The 22,052-nt window shown below is 42.1% G+C and overlaps 3 protein-coding genes across 6 annotated transcripts in view; 1 reads left to right on the top strand and 2 right to left on the bottom strand.

The window, feature by feature from the left end:
* Nucleotides 1-16,374, bottom strand: part of LOC109403694 (hepatocyte nuclear factor 4-gamma) — a 135,198-nt gene extending 118,824 nt beyond the window's left edge. The window contains exon 1 of the mRNA XM_029854083.2: nt 16,205-16,374. Coding sequence (XP_029709943.2) covers nt 16,205-16,223 — 19 coding nt within the window. The 5' untranslated portion in view covers nt 16,224-16,374. The remainder of the gene's footprint in view (nt 1-16,204) is intronic.
* LOC134288053 (uncharacterized) lies at nt 6,739-16,198 on the bottom strand. Its single transcript, XM_062851734.1, has 2 exons — nt 10,599-16,198; nt 6,739-7,150 (listed from the first exon to the last, which is right to left on the bottom strand). The coding sequence occupies exon 1, from the start codon at nt 12,146-12,148 to the stop codon at nt 10,826-10,828; it is 1,323 nt and encodes a 440-aa protein (XP_062707718.1). The 5' UTR covers nt 12,149-16,198; the 3' UTR covers nt 6,739-7,150; nt 10,599-10,825.
* Nucleotides 16,375-18,396: 2,022 nt separating the features above from the next.
* The window catches only part of LOC109403689 (uncharacterized), a 93,551-nt gene continuing 89,895 nt past the window's right edge, over nt 18,397-22,052 (top strand). The window contains exons 1-3 of one of the 4 annotated variants that reach the window (XM_019676519.3): nt 18,397-18,990; nt 19,054-19,097; nt 19,157-19,422. In XM_019676519.3, the coding sequence (XP_019532064.2) occupies nt 19,304-19,422 (119 nt within the window). In that variant the 5' untranslated portion in view covers nt 18,397-18,990; nt 19,054-19,097; nt 19,157-19,303. Of the gene's footprint in view, nt 19,098-19,156; nt 19,423-22,052 lie in introns of all 4 variants that reach the window. The other 3 variants (XM_019676521.3, XM_019676520.3, XM_019676518.3) reach the window with 3 other exon arrangements.

Genomic DNA, 22,052 nt, shown 5'->3' with positions numbered 1-22,052 from the left:
GTTCATTTGCTCACTTGTGGTGCACAATCGACTAAAGTTTCAGCTACGTCAGTGCAGTGGAAATTGATATTTGCTTCTTCAAAATCGTGAGGCAAATTGTTAGAAAGAGAGGGAAGATAGGAAAAAATACACGTCGTCCCGTGCGGCCTTAAATCGGATCCTATGTTCGTGCAGTATTTTATGGATCGATATGGGCATATCGGTTGGATTCAGCACGTCGACGTGCTACAGTATTCAGCGACGCCTTTGAGTGGATGATAAACCAAGGTGGAATCAGGATCAAGCTCCGGTGTTCCGTACATCATTCTTCGTCAACTTGGTTACCGGCAACGCTTTCAACACTGTCCACCATCATCGCTCTTCCTGTGCCAGAAGACCGCTGCAATGGTTTATCGCCAAACCAATTAGAGGGGGAGATGTTGAGAACCACTGGATTGGATCTCATGCTCTCATCGTTCTGGGTGCTCGCCCATAGCATTTCTTTATGCCTCGGTCGATGCACTATCGCGGGCATAAGATTAGAAGTAATGTAGTCGCCGTGTCGTCTTATAAATGTAATTTTTATGTAAATAAAATTATGTTTTAATGTGTTATTTCGCTACGCCTGGGAGTTTAATCCTAAAAGGGATACCTAGGGTCCATTGGACCCCAGGCGCCTTTCAGAGCTCGTCTTTGATGGAACACACTCAGCGAGGTGACGAAACTGAGGCCATAAAGGTATTCCTTTTAGGGTTAAATAGACAGTGATGTCTCGTGGCCACCCCGAACTCCGGGTCGTAACACTTAGGTAGTGCGATAACTGGTACAGGCACCCTAAGTCATTTCTCCAAGGCTTACGAAAATGTTCCCATGTCACTTGAACATGAAGCATTAGCTTGGCCTTTTCCAAATATTTCAAGCTATTCAAATCACTTTTGTTGTAGTGAACTAAATAAAATTCTTGAGAGATACCCTGCTGAGAATTTTCAGAGCGGGTTCTTTTTTTCATTTTTATGACTTGAACTGGATTTAATCCAAGTAAAATATGCTTCTTCTCAGTAAGGTACTTGGGAAGAAAATCCGGATTTTTCAGGGTTTCCACTCCTGGCAATACACGGCAGTCTCCTTTCCTGGCTGTTGCGTCAAACAAACTTGGCACTATTCTTGATAGCAACTTTATTTCTGGTATGCTTCAAGCTGAAAAGATTTTTTTAATTTCAATCACATTCTTAAAGAGCATCTATGAAACTTACATTTAATAGTGCATTACTATGCCAAATCCAAGCACAACCAATCCAATTCTCGACAAAAATCTATCTGCTGGGATTATTATAGGAATGTAATGCATCTTTAGCACAATTTCAATATCTTATTTAAACAGCTTACCATAGAATAATAATAGTTAATTTTGTTTCAATAATGTGTGATAAGGAAAGGCATCTATATCAACCTGTAGAAGATCTCAATCATTAGTTACATAATTCAATACTGAAATCTAGTGAAGTCCTAACCTTCCATGTCAACAAAACGAAAGATTTAGCAAATTAAGGTAGTTCTAGGTGTCTGAATCATCGCCTGCCTTACTCTGTCATCTCTGCCTGTAGCTACCTCTAGAACACGTCCGCGTACCCAACCATTTCTTCTGGTTTCGTCGATTACAACGACAAGATGTCCAATTTTGAGGGGCTTCACTTCTCCTAACCACTTTGTACGCTTAGTGAGTGTAGGCAGGTGTTCCAGGATCGACCGTTTCCAGAAATGATTAGTCCGTCGCTGAATCAGGTCCCAAGATGCGTAGATGTCACTCACGTAGTCCTTTTTTGCCATGATCGGTTGTGTAACTCCGTCTGAACTTCCCATAATGAAATGGGTGGGCGTAAGTGCTACTTGTTCAGCCGAGTGTAACGGTAGATAGGTAAGTGGCCGGGAGTCAACGATTGCTTCAGCCTCCGCTAAAACCGTTAGCAATCCCTCGTCGTTTAGTTTCTCATCTTGCGGAAGACTGGTCATGGCTGTTTTGATGGAACGAACCATTCGCTCCCCTGATCCACCCATATGAGGACACGAAGGTGGAATGAAAAACCACTTCGTCTCCGTGCTGATAAAGGTCGTAGCTGCTTCTCGTTCAATTTGGTGGATTTGATCTCTCAGCACGCGATTTTCTCCGGTGAAGTTCTGTCCATTATGGGAATATATTTCCTTTGGTGCTCCCCTGCGACAAACAAAGCGGCGTAGACTGGCAATACAAGACTTCGTCGAAAGATCATATGCAACCTCTTAAGGGTATGCGGTATACCGAAAAGTTTCGCCAAATGCACCTCGAAACGAAGTTCCGCTGAATTCCACGGAATTCAACCAGGCGAAATTTATGATTTTGAATTTCGTTTCGTTTCGTCAAATTCTAAAAATTTCGCCTTCAAAAAATATATTTTGACGGAATTAAACGGAATTCCGCGGAATGTCTAATAAATTTCGAAAACAAGTTCATTGTGTAAATGCCTTTTTTGAAAGAGTTTAATTTTTAGTGGAACTCTTTAAAGGGATTTGCCATTACATCTGTATGACCAGGGCTAGATGTACGGGTGGGATGGGGGTGGCCGAGGTTATTCGGGCTCCGGGCCCCCACATTTTAGGCCCCTCTACAAAGACCTTTTTTGATTATTACACATCAACTTTATGTTTCATATTGCTCAAATACTGTTTGAAAACAAAGAAATTTTTGTTTGCTCATCACCAAGGGACCTTCGCATCCGCTCGGGCCTCGGGCAATCCTTGATCCGGGCCTGTGTATGACGAAACGCTATTCACGGTTAAGCTCTTATTCCTTCCGTTAATAAGAAATCCCGTAGAATTTTCTGGCCAAATTATACATGTACGATTCATAGAGCTATAACCCTAGGCTAGTCCCGAATGAAATGACCTGAAGGTAGAACACACTTTTTAAATTTTTTTGGGATTGGTTTTTTGATCCCAGATCCTCGGTGAGAAGGGCATGCACATCAACCGCTTAACATGTAGAATCTTGAGTCCGGTTTTATCTGGTAGAATTGTTGACGTAATATCTAGAGATGATTGTATTTATATTTTTAGAATTTGCAGATTGCGGATCGAGTTTGCGGGTGCTTCAATGATTGCCGCATATATTTCGTAAGCATTCTCTGTGAGTTTTACAGGGTATTTTCTGATAAATTCAATCATCTATCATTTCTTTGAAGGTTGTAGATTTCAAGCTTTTTTTAGCTTGAGATGTTTCCACATCATATGCTTCATGTTTCTGATAAACAATCGATATTAGAGCATCTTACAGTAGAGGTGTGCGCCGATTTGAAATCTGTCGGCGGCGGCATTTGGCGCTTTTTAATTCGGCGGCTGCGTAATCGACGTGACGCCGAGAGCACTTTCGGCGGCGTTGGCGTGAATCGGCGTGGCCATAATTTTGACTTCTTTATCAATTTGATCTTCGCAATTCAATACTAGTTTTTTATTTTTTATTAACTTACCTCAATCGTTGAAGATTCAACAAAATTTTTATAATTAATGTTTAAATATATTTAGATTTTCCTCTGTCTTTTTAAACTTATCTTAACCCAATCCTTTCCACGACTTTGAACGGCTATTCCTATGCCAAGAAAGCGTTTCCAAAAAAAGTGTTTGAACAAAAGTTATAGCAAATTGGCCAAATTTTTCAAAATCAACGAAAAATAGTTGTAAATCAATAGTACTTGATTGTTTATCAGCAGTTACACTTTTGAAACAAGTAGTTAGGATGTGGCTTTACCTAATGAGATTACAATCAAAATTGAAGCGTGTAGTTGTCACCCATCACTAACGAATCATAAGGCAATCTGGCGTTTATCACCCTTCTCTCTCAAGCAGCAGCAGAAGATAGCAATTTTTTGTTTAATGTTTTCACAGGGAAACGTTTCCCTATCCTCCTTGGGAGCCAAAAAGAGAAAGGTGATTAAACGTCAGATAGCCTTATGCATGAATGTGATGATGCCAATATGTTCTGTGAATTTCGATGTTCCCCAAGATTTAACTATTTTTGAGCATGGTGGAAATAAATACGGCTGCATCGTTTCCCATACTATGATATTTTTAATATTTTTCTCAGTGTAGTGGATCATAACGCCTACCAAAGGTGGGGGTGCAGTGGATTCCACGGTTTCTAGTAACAACGGTTGTCGAACTGACATTCCTTCCCTTTCCCGATGACCGTGAGGACGTGGTCGGCGTCGTTATTTACTTTCAAATATTGAACTTTCAAATTGTGTGTAGCTAGTCCTAAGCACCGTTCATTGGTTCTCTGTACAACTTCGATTGTTCTGGTCAATCACGGAGTAGCAACTACGATGTGTACGGTTATCTTTCCTTTTTTTTGCTTTACTTTTGATTACTTCCATCGAGACTCCTGGAACCGGTTCCAGAACACTACCAGGTGTCTTATATGTAGTCTGAGAATATTTTCTTGTCATAGGGTTATCGAAAAAGCCGTGATTTGATGTATTGCATGGATGGGTTTGTTTCACTTTTAAATTTGACTACTTCCGGTGAGGCACCCAGAACCAGTTTCAGGACACTACCGGTTGCCCTGGAAATGATCTAAGACTATTTTCTTACTAGCCGTCATAAGGTTATCAAAAACTCTGCTATTTGATGTACTGCATGAATGGGTTAATTTAATTTTACATTTTATCACCCGGAACCGTTACCGACTTTCCTTAATATGATTTGAGACTAGTTTTTTGCTAATTGTTTATTACATAATATTTTTATCGAACGGGTGACAGGAATTTTGTCTGAACTAATGCATTGATTTTTTTGGTGGGTCGCAAGATGTTTATGTGATAGGTAGGAGGGTCACGCACTGAAAAGTTTGGGAACCTATGGGGTATAACTTTTTTAATCACCTTCCGGTTTTGGACAAAGTTTTCAAGGAGCTCTTATGATATAATTTTATATTATCAGTTATGTGTTTGAAAAATTGACGTAGTGACGTTTTTGACTCCACCTCCTCCCTCGTAGCCTATTTTACCATACCTAATACATGGCTCGAAGCATAATCAGAGACTACCCCCTCCCCAATAAATTGCTACGTCATTAATGGGTTGATTCAAAATTTAAAAAAAATGTTTTCCCATATTAACTCTCATGCAAATTTAAAGTAAGTGTAGCACCATTAAAATTTTATCGGATTTAGCTGAAAACTTTACCAGAGCATCGTGTCGTTTTACAGAACGAAAAGAGAGGTGGGTCCATAACAGTTTTTGACTTGTATTTTTTCCATACAAAATTGAGCCACATAGTACAGGCATAGGCACATGTCAACATAAATCACATGGTTGATAACAAAGTCACCAGGTAAACTCACGAGTCAGCAGTAATACCGGAAGTAATCAATTTACACTTGAAATTCAAAAGAACTCCAATGGATTCATCTGTTATGCTTTCGAACCGTTCAGCAACAGTAGGCAACAGATCAGGTTACTTTAAGAAATGATTTTATGTGTTGGGCTATTTTACCCCACTCGAGACTCCACCTGCGCATTTTACACAATGTTCTCCTATGCGTTCCTTATTTTATGTACATCTATTATTACAAGTCTTCACAACCGAAATGGCATTTGAAAAATATCTAAGAAAATTTTCCGAACCCGTGGCGCAAGTGGTTGTACAATCGATTCAAAGGGGAAGGTCATTAGTTTGTTTCCCAGTACCGGCTCCGGCAGTTTTTCGGTTTCATGTTGTAATAAAAAAGGTAAACTGGCAACACTGTCACAATTTTTTAAATCCTTTTTATACTCGATATTGTTCAAATCAACACAAAACGTCTTTATATGGCATCGAATATTTTTTTTTTGCGAAATTTATAAACTGCACCTGATTTTATGTGATACTTTGATACATGAAAAACATGAATATTTTTTCTTAAAAACGCTATATCTCAGGAACGACGCAAATTACCTTGGAGAGTTAAGCTTTTTCGATCGAAAAACGTCTGATAAACACGATGGAATCAAAATTTTTAAAATCATTCATTCATTTATTTAGTATTACATCAAATTTAAGATAAAACTGAATCAACAATATTTCTCCATAATACACGGTTCGTGGCTGCCGCTCTCCATCCTCGGTCGTGCCCGAAGCTCGCCAAGTCACGCTCCACCTGGTCCGCCCATCGTGCTCTCTGCGCTCCAACCCTTCTTGTGCCAACCGGATCAGTTGCAAACACCAGCTTTGCAGGGTTGTTGTCCGGCATTCTTGCAACATGCCCTGCCCACCGTATCCTTCCAGCTTTGGCCACCTTCAGGATGCTGGGTTCGCCGTAAAATGCAGCGAGCTCGTGGTTCATTCTTCTCCGCCACACGCCGTTCTCCTGCACACCGCCGAAGATCGTTCTTAGCACGCGTCGCTCGAAAACTCCAAGTGCTTGCAGGTCCTCCTCAAGCATGGTCCATGTCTCGTGACCGTAGAGGATTACCGGTCTTATTAGCGTTTTGTACATGGTGCATTTGGTGCGTGGGTGAATCTTTTTCGACCGCAGTTTCTTTTGGAGCCCGTAGTAGGCCCGACTTCCGCTGATGATGCGCCTCCGAATTTCACGGCTCACGTTGTTGTCAGCCGTCAGTAAGGATCCGAGGTAGACGAATTCCTCCACCACCTCGAAAGTATCCCCGTCTATTGTAACATTACTACCCAGACAGATCCGGTCGTTTTCGGTTCCGCCTACCAGCATGTACTTTGTTTTTGAGGCATTCACCACCAGTCCGACCTTTGCTGCTTCGCGTTTCAGGCGGGAGTACAGCTCTGCCACCGTTCCAAATGTTCTGGCAATAATGTCCATGTCGTCCGCAAAGCACACAAATTGTCCGGATTTTGTGAAAATCGTTCCCCGGCTGTTGAGCCCGGCTCGTCGCATCACACCTTCCAAAGCGATGTTGAAGAGTAGACATGAGAGTCCATCACCTTGTCGCAGTCCCCGGCGAGATTCGAATGGACTAGATAGTTCTCCCGAAACCCTTACGCAGTTTTGCACGCCGTCCATCGTTGCTTTAATCAGTCTAGTCAGCTTCCCAGGAAAGCCGTTTTCGTCCATGATTCTCCATAGCTCTGCGCGGTCGATACTGTCGTATGCCGCTCTGAAGTCGATGAACAGGTGATGCGTTGGGACCTGGTAGAACCGGAACCGGTCTAGCTAAGGCCGGGGTGGCCTCTGCTGTACATAGTAGCCGCCTCCATTCCACTCGGTCCATGGCTGTTTGTCTCCAGTTCCCCACTCTGCGTAGGGTCCGCAGATCGTCCTCCACTTGGTCGACCCACCTAGCTCGCTGCGCTCCACGTCTTCTTGTACCGGTCGGATGACTCTCGAGAACCATTTTAGTCGGGTTGCTATCCGACATCCTGATGACGTGACCCGCCCACCGTAGCCTCCCGAGTTTCACGGTATGGACGATGGTTTTTTCTCTCAGCAGCTGATGCAGCTCGTGGTTCATTCGCCTTCTCCAAGTCCCGTCTCCCATCTGCACTCCGCCGTAGATGGTACGCAACACCTTCCGTTCGAAAACTCCAAGGGCGCGTTGGTCCTCTGCACGTAGGGTCCATGTTTCGTGCCCATAGAGGACGACCGGTCTAATCAGCGTTTTGTAGATGGTTAACTTCGTGTTACGGCGAACTTTATTCGATCGTAGAGTTCTGCGGAGTCCAAAGTAAGAACGATTTCCTGCCACAATGCGCCTCTGAATTTTTCTGCTGGTGTCGTTGTCGGCGGTCACCAGTGAGCCCAAGTACACGAATTCTTCAACCGCCTCGATTTCATCACCGTCGATATGAATTCGGGGTGGCGGGCGCGGTGATTCCTCCCTGGAGCCCTTTGCCATCATGTACTTTGTTTTCGACACATTAATGACTAATCCGATTCGCCTGGCTTCACTCTTTAGTCGGATGTACGTTTCCGCCATCGTCTCAAATTTACGAACAATAATATCAATATCATCGGCGAAACCAAGCAGCTGAACGGACTTCGTGAAAATCGTCCCACTCGTGTTTATCCCCGCTCTTCTTATTACACCCTCCAAAGCAATGTTGAACAGCAAGCACGAAAGACCATCACCTTGCCGTAACCCTCTGCGAGATTCGAAGGGACTCGAGAGTGTCCCTGATACTCGAACTACGCACATCACTCGATCCATCGTCGCCTTGATCAACCGTATCAGTTTATCCGGGAATCCGTATTCGTGCATAATCTGCCATAGCTGTTCTCGATCGATTATATCATACGCCGATTTGAAATCGGTGAACAAGTGATGTGTGGGCACGTTGTATTCGCGGCATTTCTGCAACACCTGGCGGATGGCGAACATCTGGTCCGTTGTAGCGCGTTCACCCATAAATCCAGCCTGATATTGCCCCACGAACTCTCTTGCAATCGGTGATAGACGGCGGCATAAAATTTGAGAGAGTATCTTGTAGGCAGCGCTCAGTAGTGTGATCGCGCGGTAGTTCCCGCAATCCAACTTGTCGCCTTTTTTGTAGATGGGACACACGATACCTTCCATCCATTCCTCCGGTAGTACTTCCTCCTCCCAAATCTTGGTAATGACCCAGTGTAGTGCTCTCACCAGTGCTTCTCCACCGTATTTTAGAAGCTCGCTTGGTAGTTGATCTGCTCCAGCGGCTTTGTTGTTTTTCAACCGGCCAACCTCCTCCTCAATCTCTTGAAGGCCAGGGGCCGGAAGTCTTTCGTCCTGTGCACATACTCCTTGATCTGTTACCACGCCACCTTCGCTACTTGCAACGTCGCCATTGAGGTGCTCATCGTAATGCTGCCGCCACCTCTCGACCACCTCACGCTCGCTCGTGAGAATATTCCCGTGATTATCTCGGCACATGTCGGCTTGTGGCACAAAGCCTCTGCGCGAGCGGTTCAGCTTCTCGTAGAACTTTCGTGTGTCCTTAGCGCGGTACAGCTCTTCCATCGCTTCGCGATCTCGTTCTTCCTGCTGGCGCTTCTTCATCCGGAAGACTGAGTTCTGCCTGTTCCGCGCCTGTTTGTAACGTGCCTCATTCGCTCTCGTACGGTGTTGCAGCATTCTCGCCCATGCTGCATTCTTCTCGTTTTTCAACTGTTCACATTCGCCGTCGTACCAGTCGTTTATGTGATTCGGAGCCGCGAAACCTAGTGCTGTAGCCGAGGTACTACCTATGGCGGATCGGATGTCCCTCCAGCCATCTTCAAGTGTAGCTGCGCCAAGCTGCTCTTCCGTTGGTAGGGCCACTGCTAACTGCTGCGCGTAGTCTTGAGCCACTTCTACGTTACGAAGTTGCTCGATGTTGAGCCGCGGCGTTCGACTTCGACGCGTGGTGATAACTGTCGAAAGTTTTGAGCGCATGCATACAGCGACTAAGTAGTGATCCGAATCTATATTCGCACTGCGGTATGTGCGGACGTTGGTTATATATGAGAAGAATTTACCGTCGATTAGAACGTGGTCGATTTGGTTTTCTGTTTGATGGTCGGGTGATCTCCAGGTGGCTTTGTGGATATCTTTGCGGGGGAAGAAGGTGCTTCGGACTACCATACCACGGGAGGCTGCAAAGTTTACGCATCGCTGGCCGTTATCATTCGATACGGCGTGCAGGCTGTTTCGCCCGATTACCGGTCTGTATATTTCCTCCCTTCCTACCTGCGCGTTCATGTCGCCGATAACGATTTTCACGTCACGCGGCGAGCAACCATCGTATGTTTGCTCTAACTGCGCGTAGAACGCTTCTTTCTCGTCATCGGGTCTCCCTTCGTGTGGGCAGTGGACGTTGATGATGCTGTAGTTGAAGAAACGGCCCTTAACTCTCAACATGCACATCCTTGCGTTGATCGGCTGCCACCCGATCACACGTTGTCGCATCTTGCCCAACACTATAAATCCTGTTCCCAGTTCATTGGTGGTGCCACAGCTTTGGTAGAAGGTAGCCGCTCGATGCCCGCTTTTCCACACTTTCTGTCCAGTCCAACAAAGTTCCTGCAACGCCACGATGTCGAAGTTGCGGGGATGTAGTTCGTCGTAGATTATCCTGTCACATCCTGCGAAACCTTGTGACTTGCAATTCCATGTTCCAAGTTTCCAATCGTAGTCCTTATTTCGTCGCGTGGGTCTTTGCCGATTGTATCGAGTCGTATTTCCTCCTATGTTATTCGCAATGGGGATTTTTACGGGTGGCTTATTGGGCCTACGCCAACACTCCTGTCTCGCCGGAGGGCCATCGTGCCAGTTCTGTTTAACGTCCCAACCAACACTGGGACGACCACGCTGATGGGGCTACCACCTTGGATCTAGCTGGGCGTGGTGCAGCGTTTCTTACTCAGCCGCTGGATGCCAGAACAGACGCTGTTTGAGCCGCACCTCCTTGGTGAACAGACACTCGGATCGTACCTCCTCAATCTAGCTGAAGTCAGAAGGACAACAGTGCCCAGGATGCACTACCAGCTAAGCACACAACTCTTAGCTGGCGGTCTTTGTCATCGCTTGACCCGTGGAAGCATGAGGTAGGAACTTGTGAGGACCAGAGCTATATTGGATGCTCTCCTTATCGACTCACCGTTTTGCAGCCCCAGCAGTTGGGACCTGGTATTCATGGCATTTCTGGAGGATTTGCCGTACGGTAAAGATCTGGTCCGTTGTCGACCGGCCGTCGATGAAGCCGGCTTGATAACTTCCCACGAACTCATTTGTTTTAGGTGACAAACGACGGAAGATGATCTGGGATAACGCTTTGTAGGCAGCATTCAAAATAGTGATCGCCCTGAAGTTCTCACATTCCAAATGGTCGCCTTTCTTGTGAATGGGGCAGATTACCCCTTCCTTCCACTCCTCCGATAGCTGTTCGGTTTCCCAGATCTGACTATCAGCCGATGCAGACAGGTGGCCAACTTTTCTGGGCCCATCTTGATGAGTTCAGCTGCGATACAATCCTTACCAGCTGCTTTGTTGGTTTTGAGCTGGTAAATGGCATCCTTAACTTCCCTCAGCGTGGGAGTTGGTTCAATTCCGTCCTCCGCTGCACTGGCGTCGTCGTTTCCTCCGTTGCCGTGGGCTCCCGTGCCTACGTTCTCCACGCCGTTCAGGTGCTGATCGAAGTGCTGCTTCCACCTTTCGATCACCTCACGTCCGTCCGTCAAGAGGCCTCCGTCTTTATCCCTGCATATTTCGGCTCGCGGCACGAAGCCGTTGCGGGATGCGTTGAGCTTCTGATAGAACTTCCGTTTTTCTTGGGAACGGCACAGCAGTTCCATTTCTTCACACTCCGCTTCTTCCAGGCGGCGCTTTTTCTCCCGAAAGAGGCGGGTCTGCTGTTTCCGCTTCTGTTTATAACGTTCCACGTTCTGTCGAGTCCCTTGCTGCAGCATTACCGCCCTCGCTGCATTCTTCTCCTCCAAAACCGTTCTGCACTCTTCGTCGAACCATTCGTTCCGTTGATTCCGTTCCACGTACCCGATGGTGCTCTCGGCTGCGTCGTTGATGGCTGCTTTCACTGCACTCCAGCAGTCCTCTAGAGGGGCCTCATCGAGCTCGCCCTCGTCTGGCAACGCGGCCTCGAGATTCTGCGCGTATGCTGAGGCGACATCCGGTTGCTTCAGTCGCTCTAGGTTGTACCGTGGCGGTCGCCGGTATCGTACATTGTTGATGACGGAGAATTTTGGGCGCAGTTTGACCATCACCAGATAGTGGTCGGAGTCGATGTTGGCACCACGATAGGTCCTGACGTCGATAATGTCGGAGAAGTGCCGTCCGTCAATCAGAACGTGGTCGATTTGAGATTCCGTCTGCTGTGGTGATCTCCAGGTGTAACGATAAGGGAGGCTGTGTTGGAAAAAGGTGCTACGTATGGCCATATTTTTGGAGGCGGCGAAATCAATGAGTCGTAGGCCGTTTTCGTTCGTCAGCTGGTGGGCGCTGAACTTACCAATCGTCGGTCTGAATTCCTCCTCCTGGCCTACCTGAGCGTTCAAATCACCTATGATGATCTTGACGTCGTGGCATGGGCAGCGATCGCACTCGCGTTCAAGCTGTGCGTAAAATGCGTCCTTGTCATTATCAGTACTTCCGGAGTGTGGGCTGTGCACGTTTATTATGCTGAAGTTGAAGAATCGGCCTTTGATCCTCAACCTGCACATTCTTTCGTCGATCGGCCATCAACCGATCACGCGCCTCTGCATATCACCCATCACGATGAAAGCTGTTCCCAGCTCGCGTGTGTTGCCGCAGCTCTGGTAGATGGTATGATTACCTCTAAACGTTCGCACCATGGATCCTGTCCAACACACCTCCTGCAGCGCTACGATGCCGAACCCGCGGTCCTTCAGTAGATCGGCGAGTATGCGGCGAAGTTGAGAGATCGGCAGTTCCACGTACCGAGTTTCCAATCGCAAGTCCTTTTTGTTCGCTGGGGTCGTTGCCGTTGGTCTCGGTTCGTATTCTGTTGCTGATTTTCCGTTACAATGGTTTTTTACGGCTGGCTCGTAGGGCCTGACACCATCCAACTACTTTCCGGAGGACCATAGTGCACACTTGAGCTTAGAGTCCTTCCCTGGCACTCGGACGTAGATCAGCCGCCCCCAACATGGGGATCAGACGCTGTTGTGAGCCGCTCCTCCTGGAGAACAGACGCTCAGGTTTACCGAAGCAAACCCCCCCCTTCCCTGTCAGCCTACGACCAAAGTTCCCACCGGGGTTGGTTACCCGATCTTCCCTAAGGTTGCTCATAGTTTCCGGCCGGTACCGCGTGGAGGTAGGGATAGGAGTTGCTGGGCAGAGGCTATTGGATCAAATCAAAATCAAAATATAAGTATTTTGAGAAAAATCGATTTTTAGTTTTAAAATTGAAAAATATGATATCTGGCAACACTGTATCAAAAAAAAAAATATTTTTTCTGGATTCCCTGAACGATTTCCTTTAAAAAAGCCGAACGTCGAAAATGTGTATGTGCAATCGTTTCAATGATAAAAATAAAAGAAAGAGAGGATAATTTTCATATCGGCCAAAACGAGGGGTGCTGCCACGGGCCGAGGGGTCATCCGATCGGCACCAAAATTTGGATTTTTTCTTTTACCATCTAAATAAATGTTTCAGCCAAATTTGGTTCAAATCCGTGATGGTCGATTGCAAGCGGTCGGTCACTTGGCGCGGAATGACCCATAAATATAAGGAAAAATCAAAGAACATTTAACAGAATTGCAAGTGTATACAATATACAGGAGTGACCGAAATGTTTGGGATAGGCAACTTTTTTTTCTCTCACAAAAAAATTCGACAAGCTGTAACTTCTCAAAGAGTGCATAAAAAATGAAAAAAAATTGACTGTTTGTCGACCTTATATATGTTCATGTACACCATTGATACAAATATGGGCTCGTTTGGTTAATCTTTCGCGAAGGTAGGACCGTTCTCGTAAAACACTATTTTTAGACAACTAATTTTTGAACTGTCATGCACAGATAAACAGACGTAACACTTGCGAAATTTCCATCGACTACGCTTTCAATGAACATTTTAAATTTTCATAGTTATAGAGATGCTCAAGACAAAAAAAGTCGATTTTGTCGAAAAATGGCAAAATCCACAAAACTTCCCTGAACTGCGTCCTGTGAAAAGATACTGGACAATAATAAGGCGGCATCTCAAGAAAGATGGAAGTGAAGCAAGCTCTGTTGATTGCTTCAAGAAAATTTGGTCTGCGGCACAACGAAATGTTACGGAGAAAGTTGTGCAAAATCTAATGGGAGGTATCAAGAGGAAAGTCCAAGCATTCTTCAGAAATGCGAAGTAAATGTTCAAACTCACGTGAATTCGGCCACATGTATGTTGATTGTATTAAATAAAAATAAACTTATGAATGTATTCGAAAATAAATATTTTCTATTGAAAAACAGGTGTCCACTTTCTTTAATGAACAGTCCTTAATCAAACTGCGTTGTACAACCTAGTTTCAAGCAAGTTGGCCTACAAAAACCCTTCTTGATGAAGAAAACAAATCTGCCACCCTTTGTCACCCTTTTAATGCTTGAAAAGTCTTTAAAACATAGGCACTTATTGAACGTTGAACAAAGTTATGATGAAATGGCACTTTTAAGATATTTCTTGAAAAATGCAAATTTAAAAAAAATCAAAACTATACATGTGGATGTGGCTATACATATGAAACCTCAGAGAACTTTTTAGCAAAACCGAGTTCAACAACGTTTTGACTATTTTGTCAATGAAGGGCAACTTATTCTCTCGGCAAATCGATCGGTTCCGGGTCATTTGGCCGAACGCCATTGGGCCGAATGCCGCTGGGCCGAACGCCATTTGACCGAAAGGGTCATTTGGCCGAATGTCATTTGGCCGAATGCCGTTTGGCCGAAAAATGAATGATGAACTTAAGTGATCATGCCACTTTTCCCCGCATCAGTATACAGTCCCGATTCGTTCGTTGGCGGCTCATTAGATGGGCTGTCTCGATGGTTGGATGTTCGCTAGCTGGGGCAAAACCCAACTAAAAAGCACTGTCAATGTCAAAATCGATGTCAAAGCGAGTTTGACGTCTGACCGTCGTCGCATCGCAGCTCCTGTATACAGACCGTTTGCGCAAGTATGTGAGTGTTTCGTGACGTATTTCTCGTCACTTGCGTGTGTCTAGAGCATTTTGATCAGTTGTCAGTTGCCCCAACGAACGAACACGATTCGCTAATCGGGGCGCAGTCGTGACCCAACGAGCGAATCCTCACTGTAACTTGATAGAACAGCCTATGATACAAAGAAGAAAAAATCTTTGATGAAATATTGGCAGCTTCAGCGCCAGCTAATGCGTGAATGTTAAAACTAGAAAGAAAAGCCTATGATTAAAAGAAGGAAATATTTCTGATGATCATATTGGTAGCCAGAGTGTAAGCAATTTCATCTGAATTCTTTTGGTCATAATTCGGCCAAACGGCATTCGACCAAACGACCCATTCGGCCAGATGGCATTCGGCCAAATGGCGTTCGGCCAAACGGCATTCGGCCAAATCGCCGGACACCAAATCGATCATAGTAGATTGTACATCTGGCCGAAGCGTGTTTTTACGAATAGGAATCAATTTTATAAATTGGGACAGAAATCTCCATGCACCGATAAACGCCTAACATTGCCCTTGTTATTTCATTCAGTTTATAATGTTTTGTTCAAAGTTTGTTTATTTAAATTTCGAAAATACCTCAAATAAAAAGAAATCATATGTGTAGCATATGACCAAATATTCATAAATCGCTAAAATAATATTTTTACCCAGATTGTGATTTTTATAGCTGAATTTACTATTTTTTTTTTGCCCAGTACTCCACAAATTCACTTTTATACATATAACTTAGTGGAAAAGCCATGTTTTAATATGTCAATCTGATATGCTCTGCACGGTTTATCCCATCATGTCTGTACTCCACATATTTCGATCTGTGAGCAAGATGTGGATTTAGTGTGTTTTCAGGGTAATAACAAAGTTGCATCGAAGAAAAAATATGAACTTTGCTTGCATAAAAAGTTATGAATCTCTCAAAAATCAATACCAATTTGATTTTTTAATTGCTATTGATAACTGAGACCCCATATATTTTTTGCTCGATGCATCTTTCTTTTCTTTTTCTTGGCGTAACGTCCTCATTGGGACAAAGCCTGCTTCTCAGCTTAGTGTTCTATGAGCACTTCCACAGTTATTAACTGAGAGCTTCCTCTGCCAATGACCATTTTGCATGCGTATATCGTGTGGCAGGCACGAAGATACTCTATGCCCAAGGAAGTCAAGAAAATTTCCTTTACGAAAAGATCCTGGACCGACCGGGAATCGAACCCGTCACCCTCAGCATGGTCATGCTGAATACCCGTGCGTTTACCGCCTCGGCTATATGGGCCCTCAATGCTGCTCGATGCATATAACCCGTATATAAAGAGAATTTCTGGCAACTAACTGGAACACTCACTCCTCTAATCCTAGAATCGATTGGGTACAACAATTAGGGTATTTGAAATAAACGTTTCACATTCAAACGGATCAAATTACAATATCAATGAATAACAAATAATTGTTGTGCCTTGTTGATGTAATGTGTCATTTCAGTCATTATATTATGCACAATCAGTAGAATCGCCCCTTTGTTAATTAACGTAGGTCAATGTAAAGCCACTTGAGTCGGCTTTTCAAATGCTTATACTCACTATTCTGATTGATATCCATCACTGCACATTCCAAAAATCTATCACACCATTATCAGGATGTCTACCAATGTAAACATATTTTGACTATTAGGATTAAAATAAAAACATTTTCAAAACTGAAACATCACGCAACTCCTTTGCCCACTTTGAGAGAAATCCACATACTCGCAAAGACGGATTTGTGAAAAACACATCGTATCGAAGAAGGATGGCATGATGAAATATGTCATCCTCTCTATCACACTAACCGGTGATGAACGCATACATTCTATATAATGATATCAGTCCAAAACACATTAATAGATTTCACTTCCATAGCCACGTTAAGGCAGATCGACTTACTAGACATGCGCAGAAAGAAGCAATCAACAAGTCCTGTGAATCCAGTAGGTACGTATTGAAGGTAACGGTACAGCTACACGAGAAATTAAAGAAAAAAAACTGTTTTGGGTGTTTCAATTCATTTCTTTTTTTGTATAGCTGTTACTAACTAGGATATTTGTGAGTGAAATTTCGAAAGTAAAACTTGTTCACGTTTACGTTTTATGCTCAACATTCTAAAAGATAACAAAGTTATTTTAATTTCTTCTAGTTGTGACACATTCTAAATGCCATTTTTCCAGTTGTGATACATGCAAAATGAGTACATCTTTTTCATTGGTTTATAACAGGTCTACGAATAATTGACCACAAATGAATAAATAAATATTTACTTATCAAAATAGTGTATTGTGAAACCAACTAAAATATGACAATAGCATCTTTCCGTGAATGTAAGTTCAACCAAAATATTTTAAACTCTTGAAAAAAATGCAATGTTATACATTGCCCTTTACTGGCGTTTGCCAGATTTGCTGTTATGTCTGAAACATACGGAAAAACTTGTATTTAATTAGATGGCACAGAATGTTTCTAATTGACAAATTGAGAGATGAATTTGTGGAAGAAATCGCCTTCTGGTGGTACTGGAACCCGCGATTCCGTATTCGCTAGACCGTCGCTTTAACCAAAAATATTAATTTCATGTGGAACTGAAAATTGGACTGAAGCAAGGCCAGTCCCAGCCTTTAAAATGGTGTCAGGCCATTCGGCCGAAGGTCATTAGGCCGAATGGTCATTAGGCCGAATGGTCATTAGGTCGAATGGTCATTAGGCCGAATGGTCATTAGGCCGAATGATCATCAGGCCGAATGGTCATTGGGTCTTCTTCTTGCCGTTACGTCCCCACTGAGACAAAGCCTGCTTCTCAGCTTAGTGTTCTATGAAAACTTCCACAGTTATAAACTGAGAGCTTCCGCAGCAAATGACCATTTTGCATTTTCCTTCTTTTAAATATAGGCTGTTCTTTCTAGAATCATTGCTAAAATAGTTTTTGACGCTGAAACTGCTGATATTCAATTCATAAATTTTTCCGTGTTTAAAACATAGGCTATTCTTTCTAGTTTTATTGTTAAACTAGTTTTTGGTAAAAATTGTTGGAAAAGGTAAAAACAACGGCTAACTTTCAATTCGTCCTGATGACCATTCGGCCTAATGACCATTCGGCCTAATGACCCAGCATCCTTTAAAATGTTGATATATACCAGGTGGCAACCTTTTAACTTTTGCAACCGTATCCTTAAATCATGAAAAAAGACAAATTATGCACAGTTCACAAACTGATGAAAAATAGTTAATCATTTTATTTTAAAACAATTTTCGTGTTTCATAAACGTGTTTTGTTTACTTTTATAAACAAAGTCATTGTTTTTGATAAATAAAAATCTTTGAGAATTTTTATTATCATAAACGTACAATATATTAGTACACATTAAACATAAATGTAGTGTAAAGCTGTTAGTGCACAGGGTCAAATATTTGTTCGAAAAGAAAACAATGCTCAAACATCTTGTTTGACTCGATAGAATTTTCATTAGTGTCAAACAGATGTTGTTTCTTGTGTTCTTTCCTAGTAAAATATTTGACCCTGTGTACTTCAGGCCTAAGTTTGCCCTTTCTTTCACTTGCAATATAATTTTTGACGTCTACTTTTAGATTCGGTATCTTTCATGAAGTTTGTGACGTATATTCTGCTAATCAACACATCTATACAACGACATACTTCCACACAAACTTGAAATTCAACCTACACATTCCAGTCTACCGTTCAATGATGTGAGTCAGCACGTGGATGTTTAGTATGAGAAGAACAAACATCAATGTAGTTGTCATGTTCTGATGAGTTCATTCATATTCTACGTTTACTATGGGAAAATGCTTCCTACGTCTTGCAGGCAGTTCCTATAAGATCAGATTCAAAGTGAGACATTTTTGCGTTCTTCGTATGTCAATATCCTTACTGCTGTTGTGAAAAGTGAAAAAATAATACCGTTTATCGTTATGCTATATAGCACACAAAACATATTCAGAAACCCAATTGATTATAGTCCAATGGCAATCTATTACAATAACATTCAAGCTTATGTGTAAGTACGACAGTACCCTGATCAAGGAGTATTTTGGAGCAACCATAAATGACACATATCAGAAGGTTTATTTACGATGATGACGACGAACCTAAAGCAATGGGCAGTATAGTAGCTGATGTTTTGCGTGATACTACTCTGGTCTTAAAAGTGTATACAACTGTGAGAAATGATTTCATTAGTGCTATCGAAGAATAAGCATTTAAAATAACTACTAGAAATGCAGAATCGAATGAAAGCTAAAATTGTATTGATTTATTTTACCTTCCACCGGTCATTGACGCAACCAGACAATTTCCAATCATAAAGCATCCACATATGGTATGTTTTAAGATTTGTTGAAATAGTCATCATAACGAAGCATTCACTTCTTTCATCACATAGCCAATATAAACCATATGGAACATTTGCTTCAAACTAGACATACTGTAAGCTTAAATTACATATATTATTTTGATAATACTTTAACATTATTTTTTGTTTCCAGTACTCCAGATCGTGTTAAAAGAAATAGCCTGATTTAAACATTATCGATCGTCATGTTTCGTTTTTTACTACAAGTAGAGAAAACATACGATGTGTTGCTGGTGTCTATATGATGAAGGAAAATCAATGAACAGTAATTTCGGATGGAATGCATGTTTATACCATCGTTATTTTAATCCTGCAACTAACCAACCCCGCTGCGATGAGGCCCAGTACGTTAAATTTGCAACATCAACACAATCATGACGTATCAAAAAACATAATAAGGTATGTTAAAAACTAAGAGTGTCCAAAAGTATTCCATAAAAATATAACTCAACTGATATCAAGAAATATGCAGAGTAAACATATAGAGGTATGGTTTAAACTGCAAGGGTAAAATGCAAATTATCGATAAATTAAATCTTGTTTATTTTTTTATTTCAGCGAATTTTAACTTAGAGCTAACCCATTGATTAGAATGTTTCGATTGCTGACTGCTTTAGAGAGACATTTGAGAATTGATCGTAATTTCACGAAGTCAAAATATAATTCACAGAATATGAAGTAGAAATTGACCTCAACTTCGAAGCAAAATATATTTCTTTATGTAGAAAGATAAGCCAATTTTTTAAAAAAAGGAAAATATTTGGAACACTGAATCAAATTTCAGGCATCTCGCAACAATAATGACAATGTCGCAACCTACATTTGTTGCGACAATCCACATAGGTGTGTCCCAACGTAAAAAAATAGGATAAACATCGTGCACCACGAATCTAAAGATTTTTAAGCCTTCCATTGCGATTTTCGAGGTGTAACTTCGAGTCCGTGAACACTTCAAAAAGATCTACCATCAAACAGTTTCTATTTTGGGTTAGTAACAATCGTACGTGTACCTGCCTCCGAAACACTTTGCTATTTCGGTTGAAATTTTTCGTGTAAAAAGTGTGATTTCAACCGCTAGGTGTCGCAACCAACAGCATGAAATATTTATCAATTTCTGACTCCGGAGATGACCTTCTCTTCTCTGGATACATAGTAATCGCTGCACCTCCTTTGTTGCTTGTGATGTGTCTCTTTTGAGAGAAGTCAACTGGCTAATAGCGTGCTACTTAATGCCAAAGCGAACCTGTCACAAACTGTCACTGCAAACCGAACCAAATGGGCTTTTCCATTTGACGTTTTAAAGCAGCTGATTTTTCGATTCTTCGACAGATGACTGGTCCGTTTTAGCAGCTGTTGTTCAACCTTTGTGAACAAATGCATACACGGATCTGTCACATGAAATGACCTATATCGAACAAAATTTTTTTAAATATCGTACGGTTTGATGTAATTATTCAATGTTTTCGATTCAATGTCTGTCTTGATTCCAAGCGGATAGACAATATCAAATTTAAATAAATTATGCGTTCACGTCAATGTTATTTTCGGGTGAACGACATTCAGGTAAATGACACAATAAAAAAGTGCACTTTGGATTGCGCCACGGCACTTTTTGGCGAAGTCTCTCTTTTCACATGGTTCTCATTCCTGCCACTAGATGGCACTGGAAGTGTTCAATAACCATTATTTTTAGTATTATTATAGGGAATTCTATGCGGAACATCTTTGTTGAAAACCGCTAAGTGATCCAATGCTTGCTAAAAAAAAGTTGTACCCTAGACTTAATGTATCGAAAAAACAACCAGTTTCTATTGATGATACTCGATAATGTGTTAAAATCACCACGTCAAAATTATTTAAATTATAATTTTTAAAGCATATCTGTATCATTACGTCTCGTGTACCATTATCGGGCTTTTACACATTACAATTTATTGATTTTACACAACAAATAGTAGAACCCGAAATGTTATTGGGCGCGCTAGTGTTTGATTATTAATGGTTTATATTTTTTACAGTTCACTAGAAATATGGTTTGATGATGTGGGATTTATATTTTTATTGCAACCCTTTGATGAAATATTCCTGTTTGAAGGTTAGTGTAAAATTACCGCACGCACCCTGTATAAGAATGGATCATGTGAGGCTTCTTAGAGGACTCCAGGATAGTTATAAACTTTAGGAAGTATGCTGTTAAAAAAGCTATTGAAGTTGCGTTGAAAAGTGGTATAAAAAACTGAATGTATTCCTAATAAAACACGTGAAACAGTTTGGTAGAAATAAACAGATGAATGTCTAAATATCTCAAAAAATATAACGTTGAAAATACAACAAATTAAATACAATACTTTCAAAACAGTTTTTAATGGACATTCGAAACAAATATGAAAATTTCGAGAAAAAAATATTTTTTCTCAAAAAATGTCACCAAAATATCAAAACAAAACAACTTTTGGAGAAATTTTATAAAAATGAAAACAATAGACATTACTATGGGGCGCAAATCAGGATGCTTGCCAAGGGCGTCGTGGAACCACGCTACGGCTCTGCGTAGAGGGCATGCTTCTTCAAAAGCTTCCATGATGAAGGTCGTTGTAGTATCAACGGCATCATCTAAATCACTTGGAGTGTCAATGGATGGTGAGTATCCATGAAATTTTGCCGCAACAAAATCAGTAAAAAGATCCCAGTTTGTTGACCGGGGATTCCTGAAACGCAATGTTTACGAAGTAAAATTCACATGTTCAAAAAAGATGTAGCGATGGTCAGATAAAGATTCTTCTCTGACACATGCCAATTGGTCAGCTCGTGACTAATTCTACTAGAGCAAAGCGTTATGTCTAACACTTCCTCTCTAGCAGATACCATGAAGGTTGGGTGGTTGCCTATGTTAAGTAATGCAAGATCTGTACTACTTAAATACTCCACCAAACTGGAGCCTCTCAAGTTAATGTCGGAGCTGCCCCAGATGATATGGTGAGCATTAGCATCACTGCCAACAATTAGAGGAAGGCCTTTTGAAGTACAGT

Source organism: Aedes albopictus, chromosome 2 (assembly GCF_035046485.1).
Source record: "Aedes albopictus strain Foshan chromosome 2, AalbF5, whole genome shotgun sequence".
In the NCBI taxonomy this organism is placed as follows: domain Eukaryota; kingdom Metazoa; phylum Arthropoda; class Insecta; order Diptera; family Culicidae; genus Aedes; species Aedes albopictus.
The sequence above is the reverse complement of the archived record's forward strand: the minus strand, read 5'-3'. Positions and strand labels throughout refer to the sequence as shown.

Coding starts and splice junctions, on each gene's coding strand:
- LOC134288053 (XM_062851734.1), bottom strand. CDS start 12,148: ATGTGCAGGTTGAGGATCAAAGGCCGATTCTTCAACTTCAGCATAATA.